Source organism: Myotis lucifugus, unplaced genomic scaffold (assembly GCF_000147115.1).
Source record: "Myotis lucifugus unplaced genomic scaffold, Myoluc2.0 scaffold_124, whole genome shotgun sequence".
In the NCBI taxonomy this organism is placed as follows: Eukaryota; Metazoa; Chordata; class Mammalia; order Chiroptera; family Vespertilionidae; genus Myotis; species Myotis lucifugus.
In genome coordinates, this window is record NW_005871172.1 from 849498 (window position 1) to 861813 (window position 12316).

At 43.2% G+C, this 12316-nt stretch overlaps 2 protein-coding genes across 2 annotated transcripts in view; both read left to right on the forward strand.

Annotated features, from left to right (window-relative positions):
• The first annotated feature begins 1079 nt into the window (after positions 1-1079).
• LOC102427975 (mas-related G-protein coupled receptor member X2-like) lies at positions 1080-2159 on the forward strand. The gene has a single exon (XM_006093848.3). It carries the CDS (start codon positions 1191-1193, stop codon positions 2157-2159), a length of 969 nt encoding a protein of 322 aa, XP_006093910.1. The 5' UTR covers positions 1080-1190.
• Positions 2160-9295: 7136 nt separating this feature from the next.
• Positions 9296-12316, forward strand: part of LOC102428294 (mas-related G-protein coupled receptor member X1-like) — a 3949-nt gene continuing 928 nt past the window's right edge. The window contains exons 1-2 of the mRNA XM_023758157.1: positions 9296-9306; positions 12092-12316. The exon at positions 12092-12316 is cut by the window's right edge and continues 74 nt beyond it. Coding sequence (XP_023613925.1) covers positions 9296-9306; positions 12092-12316 — 236 coding nt within the window. The remainder of the gene's footprint in view (positions 9307-12091) is intronic.

The following is a 12316-nucleotide window of genomic DNA, read 5'->3' on the forward strand; positions in this document are numbered from 1 at the left end:
CATGTGGTGTTTTTCTTTCACTTCCTGGCTTATTTCACTTAGCATAATGCTCTCCAGTTTCATCCATGCTGCTGCAAATGGTAAGAATTCCTTCTTTTTTATAGCAGCATAGTATTCCATTGTGTAGATGTACCATGGTTTTCTAATCCACTCATCCGTTGATGGGCATTTAAGTTGTTTCCAAATCTTGGCTATTTCTATCTCAACCAGCTCTATTAAAACCCTTGGCCACCTCTATCTCATTCATAAATAGGCTTCTTTCTCCTCCAAAATGCAGAAAAATTTAATTCAGTCCTGAATCCTCTCCCACCTGGATAGGATGTGTCTGCAGGCATAAAAAAATTCTTTCAAACACACAAGAGCTTTGCACAGAATGAATAATTAGAAATGGAATTTTCTTTTTGTTACATATGTGTTTTTTGGTGATGGATTTAAAAGTGCTGACTTCTCTTTTACATTTCAAATTTTTCATTTAAAAAATTCTATATTATACTAAATCCAAATTTTCTTCTTCCCTTGGGCTCCTCATTCGTTCTTTCATTCACTCATTCTTTTGTGTATTAAAATTTTATTGACAGCCCCATTTCGTTCCCACACAGACGTTGGTCCTAGGGATACAACAATGGAAGAGTAATCATTGTCTATCCTCATAAAGATGACCCACTGGGACATTTCTAATGCAAAAGCTTTGGGGGTCCCCAATCTGTCCTAATAAGGGGTCTCATTCCCTTCATGAGCTTAAGTCATAACCTCCTTTTTCCCTCCTGGGTAGACCACTCTCAGTCACTGAGATTGCCCTGGGGCTTCTGACAGCCTGCTGCCAAACAAAGCCACTCTCCCGGAGCACAAGTACTGGGGAACTCAGGACCCTGCTGTCATCCACAGGACCTGTGCAGACTCTTCTCCTCCTGCCTCCAGGGCACATGTCATGGGCTCTATGGTCAGTGCAGAGGTTGGATATAGAGGGTCCGTGTTGCAGTAGAAAGAGCCCAGGCTCTAAGATTCAGAGAGAACTGGGTTTAAATTCAGGATCCAGGACTCCAAGACCGAGGGGTTCAGAAAGAATCTTAATCTCTGGAAGCCTCCATTCGCCACAGACTGGGTGGCCATGAGGGTCAGTGGTCATAGAGCAGGTGCTCAAGTCTTGTTTTGTTTCCAGGCCCACAACTGAAGCGTTTCTGAGCACGGATATGACTGTCACAGCCTGGGAGACCAACCTCACACCAACCAATGGAAGTGATCAGGCCTTTCATCTACATTATATAGGGATCATAATCCTGGATTTACTGACAGCCATAGTGGTCATGGGGGGGCTGGCAGGGAACATGGTGGTGCTCTGGCTGCTGGGCTTCCGCATGCACAAGAACGCCTTCTCTGTCTACATCCTCAACCTGGCAGGGGCTGACTTCCTCTTCCTCTGTATAGGTACCCTGAGATCACTTTTTGAATTCAGTTTTGTCCTTAGAGGATTCAGCAGATTTACCGTCCCTGTGTCAATCTTTGCCTACATATCAGGCCTGAGCCTTCTCAGCGCCATCAGCACAGAACGCTGCCTATCTGTCTTGTGGCCCATCTGGTACCGCTGCCGCCGCCCCAGACACATGTCTGCCATAATGTGTGCTCTGCTCTGGGCCCTGTCTCTGCTGCTGAGCATCCTGGAAGGGAACTACTGTGGCTTTCTGGTAAGGAACATGCATCATGTTTGGTGCCGAGTGCTGGATTTCATCACTGCGGCGTGGCTGATTTTGCTGTTTGTGATTCTCACTGGGTCCAGCCTGGCACTGATGACTAGACTGCTGTGTGGCTCCAACCGGGTTCCCTTGACAAGGCTCTATGCGACCATTGTGCTCACAGTGCTGGTCTTCCTCCTCTGCGGACTGCCCTTCGGCATCCACTGGTTCCTCTTAATCTGGTTTCAAAAAGATTTTGATGACTTGGTTCCTAGTTACTTGGTGGCATTTCTCCTGTCCTGTGTCAACAGCGGTGCCAACCCCATCATTTACTTCTTCGTTGGCTCCTTCAGGCAGCGATGGTGGAAGCGGAGACACACCCTGAGGCTCGTTCTCCAGAGGGCTCTGCAGGACACTCCTGAGGTGGCTGAACCTGGAGGAAGCCTTCCTGGGGGAACCCTGGCCATGTCAGGAAATCTGGTGTCCTGATTCAGAGTCTTGCTTTGTTCAGACAGATGTGACTTTGAAAGCCAGCTTTGTCCCTCTCATTTGATTGGTTTTCTTACCATGTTTGACCTCTGGGCCCCAGAATTAAAACTATTAACATAATAATCCAGCTCTTGAGGTTGAAGTGAGCCAGTGCCTGTCAAACAAACACAGAGTACAATGTCCCAGGACTGCCTCACACAAGGCCTTCACCCCATCCCCATGGGAGTTTTGCCGTCTCTGGGGTCCAGGACTGCTCTCACATTTGAAGAATTCAATCTACAGCAGAAGATGAGTGAAGTGCAGGAAAAGTCTAAATTTCTTTCATCACTGAACTTGATAGAAACTACATGAACATTACATTTTTGACAAGTTTTTGTGGTCATTCTCCTACATTCTCTGTAAATTAAATGAATTAAAGTTCAATCAAGCGCCAGTGAGCAGGCTTTGATGATTTTTGCAGGCCTTGGACTAGCTCTTTAGCATAATAAATGTGGATTGAATAAGTGAGTTAATGAATGAACATATGGTGATTTTCAAGTCAAGTCTCTGCTAAATCCCCATTGCCAGATTTGAGTCACCCTCTTTAAGTACATTGTTTTCACCATTTTCAACCTTTGCAAGCATGAGCATCATTTCATGAGCTTATTGGTTACTTGTATTTCTTTTTATTTTATTTTATTTTTTTAATTTTTTTTATTAATTAAAGTATTACAAAGAGTATTGCATATGTCTACTCCCCCCCCCCTTGTAATTCCCCAGGTGTTCCCTACCCCCCCACCCCCAACAGTGCCTTGTGTCCATTAGTTATGCTTATATGCATGCATACAACTCCTTTGGTTGATCTCTTACTGCCCCCTCCCCCAAACCCTCCGCGGACTTCCTGCTGTAGTTTGACAGTCTGTTCGATGTTGCTCTGCCTCTGTATCTATTTTTGTTTATCAGTTTATAATAGTCTTTATTAACCATAAATGAGTGAGATCATGTGGTATTTTTCTTTCATTGACTGGCTAATTTCACTTAGCATAATGCTCTCCAGTTCCATCCATGCTGTTGCAAATGGTAAGAATTCCTTCTTTTTTACAGCAGCATAGTATTCCATTGTGTAGATGAACCACAGTATTCTAATCCATTCATCTGCTGATGGACATTGAGGATGTTTCCAAATCTTAGCTATGGTAAATTGTGCTGCTATGAACATAGGGATGCATATATCCTTTCATTTTCTTGGGATGTATTCCTAGAAGAGGGATCACTGGGTCAAATGGGAGTTCCATTTTTAGTTTTTTGAGGAAACTCCATACTGTCTTCCATAGTGGCTGCAACAGTCTGCATTCCCACCAGCAGTGCACCAGTGTTCCCTTTCCTCCGCATCCTCTCCAGCACTTGTCGTTTGTTGATTTGTTGATATGATAGCCATTCTGACAGGTGTGAATGATACTTCACTGTTGTTTTGATTTGCATCTCTTGGATGATTAGTGACTTTGAGCATGTTTTCATAAGTCTCTTGGCTTTCTGAATGTCCTCTTTTGAAAGGTGTCTATTTAGTTTCTTTGCCCATTTTTTGATTGGATTGTTTATCTTCCTTTTGTTGAGTTGTATGAGTTCCCTATAAATGTTGGAGATTAAACCCTTATCAGTGATAACATTGACAAATATGTTCTCCCATGCAGTGGGCTTTCTTATTGTTTTGTTGATGGTTTCTTTTGCTGTGCAGAAGCTTTTTATTTTGATGTAGTCCCATTTGTTTATATTCTCTTTAGTTTCCAGGTTATTTGTATTTCTTGAAGTGTCTTTTTCAGTTTTGCCAATTTTTATTAAGTGTTGCCCTTTTTCATTAGTTGTAGGAGATTTGATGTATGTCGAATATGGCTTTGGTTAGTTATGTGTATTGTAAATATTTATTCAGTTGCTGGTTTGCTTATTCAGTTTAATAGATTTTAAAATTTAAGCCACTTTTAAGAAAAATAGTACAGAAAGTACGGAAGATTTCTATAACGCCCCCCACCACCACCACCATTCCTAATTCCCCACACAGTTTCTCTTATTACTAACATCTTCCATTAATGTGGCATATTAATTGAAATTGATGCATTTGTATGGATACATTTTTTTTAGTTTTATTGTTGAAAGTATTACAAATGTTCCCTTTTTCCCCCCATAGACCCAGTCCAGGCACACCCCTTCCTCCAACACCCCCCCCCAAAGGCCTTCACCACCTTATTGTCTGTGTCCATGGGTTAGGCATACAAGGTCTTTGGTTGATTATCTCCCATCCACACACCTTCCCCCGCCTTCCCTCAGAGATTCTATACTCTGTTTTATGCTTCCATGTCTCTGGACCCACTCCATCATCGGTTTATTTTGTTACTTAGATTCCACATTTTGAGTGCAATCATGTGATACATGTCTTTCTCTGACTGACTTATTTCATGTAGCATGATGCTCTACAGGTTCCTCCATGCTGTCTCAAAGGGTAAGAGATTCTTCTATTTTACTGCTGCATAGTATACCATGGTATAAATGTACCACAGCTTTTTCATCCACTCATCTACTGATGGACACTCTGGCTATTTCCACATCTTAGCTATTATAAATTGTGCTGCTATGAACATAGGGGTGCATGCATTCTATCTGATTAGTTATTTGGGTTTCTTAGGATATATTCCTAAAAGTGGATCACTGGGTCAAATAGAAATTCTATATTTAATTTTTTGAGGAAACTCTATACTGTTTTCCATAATGGCTGCACCAGTCTGCATTCCCACCAGCAGTGTACAAACATGCTCATAGAACAGCAAGGTAAAGTGTGAAACCTGAGCTTATTCACAACAATTCAGGGTTGAAAACAATGTCTGTGAAGCATAAAAGACCTGGGTCTCTCCACATCCTTGCCAGCACTTGTCATTTGTTGCTTTATTGATGGTGGCCATTCTGACAGATATGAGGCAATACCTTACTGTCATTTTAATTTGCATCTCTGCAATGATCAGTGACTTTGAGCATTCTTTTATATGTCTCTTGGCCATCTGTATGTCCACTTTGGAGATGTGTCTATTTAGGTCCTTTACCCATTTTTTCATTGGATTGTTTGTCTTCCTTTTGCTAAGTTGTATGAGTTCCTTATATGTTTTGGATCCTCAGCTTCCCCTAATCTGCTGTGTATTCCATCCAATGTGTTCTGTTTTGTGCTATGTCATTCTTTATTTCTGACTATTCTTTTTCATAGATACTATATATTTTTTCATGCTGTTGAGCATCTTTACCATCATTATTCTGAACTCTATATCAGATAAATTTCTTTTTTTAATTAATTAAATCTTTATTGTTCAGATTATTACATTTGTTCCTCTTTTTCCCCCCCATGACTCCCCTCCACCCAGTTCCCACCCCACCCTCCTCCCTCACTCCCCACCCACTGTCATCATCCATAGGTGAACGATTTTTGTTCAGTCTCTTCCCGCATCCCCCACACCCCTTTCCCCCCCAAGAATAGTCAGTCCACTCCCTTTCTATGCCCCTGATTCTATTATAATCACCAGTTCATTCTGTTCATCAGATTATTCACTTGATTTTCAGATTCACTTGTTGATAGATGTGTATTGTGTCATAATTTGTATCTTTACCTTTTTCTTCTTCTTCCTCTTCTTAAAGGATACCTTTCAGCATTTCATATAATACTGGTTTGGTGGTGATGAACTCCTTTAGCTTTTTTTTTTATCTGTGAAGCTCTTTATCTGACCTTCAATTCTGAATGATAGCTTTGCTGGATAAACTAATCTTGGTTGTAGATTCTTGGCATTAATCACTTTGAATATTTCTTGCCACTCCCTTCTGGCTTGCAAAGTTTCTGTTGAGAAGTCAGCTGACAGTCGTATGGGTACTCCCTTGTAGGTAACTGACTTTCTTTCTCTTGCAGCTTTTAAGATTCTCTCTTTGTCTTTTGCTCTTGGCATTTTAATTATGATGTGCCTTGGTGTGGTCCTCTTTGGATTCCTTTTGTTTGGGGTTCTATGCGCGTCCTGGCCTTGTAAGTCTATTTCTTTCACCAGGTAGGGGAAGTTTTCTGTCATTATTTCTTCAAATAGGTTTTCAATATCTTGCTCTCTCTCTTCTTCTGGCACCCCTATAATTCAGATGTTGGTACACTAGAAGCTGTCTCTGAGGCTCCTTACACTATCTTAGTATTTTTGGATTCTTTTTTCATTTTGCTTTTCCGGTTGGGTGTTTTTTGCTTCTTTGTATTTCAAATCTTTGACTTGATTCTTGCGATCCTCTGGTCTGCTGTTGGGAGTCTGTATAATATTCTTTATTTCAGTCAGTGTATGCTTAATTTCTAGTTGGTTCTTTATCACAACCTTGAGGGTCTCATTAGATTTCTTGTAGGTCTCATTAAGTTTATCAGCAGTTTCTAGAAAATTTTTGAAAAACCTTAAAAGTGTGGTTTTGAACTCTATATTCAGTAGTTTGCTTTCCTCCATTTCTTTCATTTGTGTCCTTTTCCTTTGTCTCCGCATTTTTTATGCTTCCTTGTGTTGATAAAGTGGTTTTCTGTGCTAAGTGTCCTCTAGGGCCCAGTGGTAAAGCCTCCCCAATTACCTGAGGAGGACACTCTTGGTGCACCCCCTTGTGGTCTTTGTGCACAGTCTTGTTGTAGTTAAGCCTTGATTGTCGTAGGTATCACTGGGAGGAATTGACCTCCAGGCCAATTGGCTCTGAGAATCAGCTGTGTCTGCAGTGGGAGAACTTCTGTGCTAGAGATACCCTTCTGGGGCAAGACTTGCTTCAATGGGGCTTTGGTGCTCACTGAGTCTGCCCCCTGAGTGTGTCCTTTATGGTTCCACGGAGCTGCAAACTGGATGGTCCCACTCTGACCTCTGGGTACACTGGCTCCTGGATCTCTAGGGAGGTGCTAATCTAGCCTCTGCCTGAGGCTATCCAGCAAAAGCCTCCCTGCAGGGCTTGGGCAGGGTGGGGCGAGTCCCACGGGATCAACAGGGAGGGGATAGCAGTTATGGCTGCTCTCAGAGGCCCAGCTTCTCAGTATCTCAGCAATCGCTGCAAGCCCCTCCAAGAGAAAGCTGCCCTCGAGTTCTGACCGATGCCAGACAGTCCGGCTTCTCCCGTATGAGTCTGGGTCCCCAGAGACTCGCCCGGAACTGGAGCTCAGAGCCTGAGACTCCCTCCCTCCACCAGCCCACTCCATGTGCGCCTCTGTACCTTAGTATATTACTTCCGCATTGTACCTCCTCTGAGTCTCGGTATGCTTTTCTCTTTCCTTCTAGTTGTAGAATTTCCACTCAGCCAGCCTTCCTGTGGTTTTGGATGATGTTCGTTCCATCTTATAGTTGTATTTTTGAAGTGGTTGTTCAAGGCAGCAGACTCCAGTGTTTACCTATGTTGCCATCTTGGTTTTCCCCTATATTAGATAAATTTCTTATCTCCTTTTCTTTTATCTCTTCTTCTGAAGAATTCTCTTGTTCTTTCATTTGGGAGCTGGTTTTTTGTCTCCTCATTTTGGCTGTCTATTTGGATTTGTGACTATGCATTAGGTAAATCTGCTATGCCTCCCAATCGCTAGTGCAGGACAGGCCAAGTGATGTTTCTGACTAATTATATTAGGCAAAGATTCAAAGCCTCCAGCAACCTGCCTCTGCTTGCACACTGTTTGGATTAAGTCTTGAGTAGCCCTCAGGCAATTGCCACAGAGTGGTGAGTGGTTTTCCTTCAGTGCTTCTACCTGGAGGCTAATTGCTATTCTCGGGCTCTTAATGGGCCTCAGAAACTCCACACCATGGGGTGAGGGGTTTTCCAGTAGGGTGGGTCAACTGTCTTCCCAGCCAGGCAATAACTACCTGGATAGCAAAGGTCTGCCTGAGAGAGATGACCTCTGCAATGTGAGGGAATGACTCCCTCAACACAGGAAACAGGGTGTCTGCCTTCCAAGCTCTAAACTCAAAACCCCTAACCCTGGATTCTGCTCACACAGCTCCAATACACTCTGTCCTCCCTCTGCCAGAGCACAAGGTGAATGGCTACAAACAAAATTTTGTGCATTGTCCCTTTAAGAGGGTGACTGCATTTCCAGTCATCTCTCCCTGGCAGACAACAACCCTGCCGTTTTACACAGCCAGATGTTACCTGAACATCTTTCTCAGTTGAGGTCCTCTCTGCTGGGGGGCCCAGCTTGGGGAGGAGTTCTCAGTGGCAACACCCCACAGCTGAGATATCTTTCCAGAAATTGAGCTTCTGTCTGTGGGAACCTGACCTGCCTTTCCTGACTCTGCCCTTTTTACCAATCTCTATGCAGTCTCCATTTTCCATCCTTGGTTATCAGGGATCTCTCCATCTAGTCTTCCCTTGATTATTCAGGGTAATGTTGTTTTTTTATTTTAGTTGTAATTCCATTTGGTCCTGAGAGTGTGTCAGTGTAGCTTCCACTTACTCCCATGCCATTTTTTCCCACTATTTCCTTATATTTTAGAAAGGAACGCAGTATACACAGTTGTTGAAGTTGATAAATCAAAGATAGAAATGTAGTTTTATAATGAAAAGCTATAAAATAACTTGTAAAATAGTTATAATGGAAACTGTAAACATTGAGGAATGAGATTAGGAAGGACTTTACATTTCACTTTGCACACTATGGTGTCCTCTGAAGCAAAGTATTATGCATATATTAGTTCTGGAAGTAATTGGAAACAGATCAGATGAGCCAGGCCTGGCGAGACCCTAAATGTCAAACCAACTCTTCTTTAGTTATGGAAGAGTTTGCTTAGTGGGTGAGCTTCCTGCATAGGATCACTATGGGCAGTGACAGATTCCAATTTAAACATTCCTCACGGGGAGGGGGACCGGATGAGGTAAAATGGACAGAGTAAGAGATAAGTCATTGGACTCAGGGCAAATGAGAAACATCTCGTGAGGTCCTTGTCTCACATCTCCAGATTCTCATTTGCCAGTGCCCCTTGTGCAGGAAGTCACAGGGCCTGCCCAGCATCTTGATAAGCCTCTCTTGGTCATCAGGTTCCACTCCTGCTCCTGCAGACACCTCCTATCCAGGGGTAGGAGAGCATTCTCTGCTGTTCAGCACTCCCTGGAAAGCTCCTCTTCTTCTACTCACCACTTTCAACTACAAGATGGCGCTCAGGTAAGAGTCGGCTCAGAACTACCTTCTCTCAAAGGCAGTTTTGTTTTCTCCCTCTTAACCCACATGCTCATGATTGCATTTTGGGGTGGAGTATGCAAGGAGCCATGGGCACCCATGAGGGAGAGTCCAGAGACATGAAGCTCCCTGAGGGACCTTTGGGTGCTGGTAACTTAGATTGTGGGAGATTCATGGGACCAACCAGGTCCTTTCTGCTTCACAGACATTGCTTTCAAACCTGAATTGTTGTTAATAACCTCAGGTTTCACACATTACCTTGCTGTGTTGATGTTCAAAGGGTTTGTTTATTTCTTTGTTTGTTTGTTTGTTTCTTATATGTTTGCATCTGGCTTGTCAGGAAAATAACACAAGGCACACACTAATGGGTAACAAAAGAGAGTTTAATAAAGGAACTGTGTACTAAGGGGTAAGCAGGACTAAGGGAAGTCAATAATAAGTAGCTATTGCCATTGCGCACCCTGAAAGATAGAGGGAAAGATAAGTTGTCAGACACAGGGAGGGCTATGGCTGTAGTTGTAATCATTACTGTGACCATAACAGGCCAACAGACAGAAGCTATATGCTTAGGTAGATTAACATGGTCCACTCACAGTAGAGAGTCAGGGAGTTAAAACCTCAATCACCCTCCTCTTGCCTTCCAATCACCCGTTACTGTTACCCTTTCCCAAGAGCAAACAGGAGCCAGAGGGAAAAGGAGCCCAGTGGGGGAGGCAAATCAATAGGACATAGAGGAGCTGAAAATTAGATTGGATGGCAAATTATGAAAACCCATCTATTATTATAGTCTCCTCACAGTTGCTTTTTCTAGGACTTTTTGTCTCTCAATGTAATGACTAGTAGATAAACCTCCCATTACATCTCATCATTTATTTTACTAGATTCTGTAGGCTCATCCTTATTGGGTGTCATTTTCTTAGAATAATATATCTCTCATCACAAATGCCTTGAGGATGGAATGTACTTTACTTTTTAGGTGGTTATATGTAAATATATTTAAGAATGTAAGTTTATCATTTTGGTAGCCCTAAAAAGAAGCGAAAGAGAAGTTACTAGAACTGGACTGATGATTTCTAGGCATCAGACACTTGTGCTCTTTCAAATCACTGCTCCCAAGCCCTAGAGAGGTGACTTCATGCTCCTGCAGGGCTCCCAGACTCATCAGCTTCCATCCAGAGGAGAAGAGGGGAAGGAAAGGCACAACCTAAAATTGGTTACATCACTTGTGCTCACCTCCCATTGGCTACCACCTGGTCACATGGTGCCATCAAGCATGAATGAAGGCTGGAATTAGAATCCAATTTCTGGTCTAAAACTCTCAGAATTATTATGTGAGAGTGAAGGAAATGGGTATTTAGACCAACTAACATTTTCTACACCCTGAAGTTCTCTCACGTTCTGCGTACACATGAAGAATTTGCTCAGGTGCTGATCCCACAATGAGGCAGGGAACAGTGGGAAAGCCTCAGGCTCGGCTCCAGGAGGCCAGGGCTGGCATTGTTCCTGCTGTTCACCCTGTGATCTCAGGGAAATCCTTTGGCTCTTTCAGCCTCAGCTTCTTCCTGAGTTAAAGGATGATATTATAGCAGATGGACTCTAAGGGACATGTGCTCATGCCAAGGATACAATAGTGAACAACAACCAAGAGAAAAAAAAGCAACAGAGAAATCTAATCATCATTATTGAGTTTTGCGTTTTAAAAGGGAGACAAAAGAAAACACATACACTTACAGCTAAGACTTGTGATTCTTTTCATGAATAAAAGGTTCATGGTGCCCTGGGGGAGATATCAGAGGCTGTGGTTTCCCTCCATCATCTCATTAGTTCAACCAGGATTGTAGGAACTAAGACTGATAGATCATTCAGTCCTTGTTGCTACCTCTGTGACCAGAGGGTCCTGCCTCCCTCCACTCTGACACGCCTGTGTTGGGTGCACCTGGAGAGGCTGGAATGATTGAGCCTCTCCAGAGGCAAGAAGGAGCTCCTGGACTCTCTGGTCTGTTCTCAGCTGGATTCCACCCCCTTTATCCACACTGGATAATCTTCACTCCCTTGTTGTTTACAAAATTTGCCTATTCTAGCTTAATAAAACACATAAGTGAGTTTCCATTTTAGATTTGTCCCTGAGAGTTCCTTGCTTCTTCCCCCACCATTCCCCTTGTGTACCCGACACACCACCCTGGTAGTGGGGCTGCAAGACAGGGGAAGGGCGAACACTCTGACACAGACCTGTGGGTTCAGATCCAGGCTCTTCCACTTGTGCACGTGAGAACTGGACCTCCTTCTGCTTCTCTTTTCCTATATGCCCGATGGGTATAGGCATAGTACTGGCCTCAACGGGCTATTTGGAGGATTAAAAGAGGTAATACCATGTAAGCACTCATCAGCTGCTACTCTTCACCTATGTGTGAGTAGATTTATGTCTCGCACCTAAATTTTGCAAGAGCTTCTCTCTTTTCAACCAAAGCCCCTTGTAAAATATAACTAAGCACTCTTAACTCCACCACCACCATAAGAATTCTCTTACACAAATGCTTTGATCTGCAAAGAAATCTTTACTCCAAATCACATAGAGTGACGATAAATAACTTTCATATTACACATATCATCAGAAAATCACTTAATAACCCCACTTTCCATATTTCTGTCTCAACTACCTCTATTCAAACCCTTTGCCCCTCTCCCTCTTCTTTGCAAATGAGCTTCTTTCTCCTCTAAAATGCAGAGACATTAAATTCAGTCCTGTGTTCAAGTCTTGTTTTGTTTCCAGGCCCAAAACTGCAGGGTTTCTGACCACGGATATGACAGCCACAGCGTGGGAGACCGACCTCACACCACCCAATGGAAGTGATCAGGCCATTTATCGACATTATACAGAGTTCATCCTGCACTTACTGACAGGCATCCTGGCCTTGGTTGGGCTGGCAGGCAACGCAGTGGTGCTCTGGCTGCTGGGCTTCCGCATGCACAGGAACGCCTTCTCTGTCTACATCCT

What these genes read in the sequence shown, in the direction of transcription:
- LOC102427975 (XM_006093848.3), top strand. Translation starts at nt 1,191, where the DNA reads ATGACTGTCACAGCCTGGGAGACCAACCTCACACCAACCAATGGAAGT.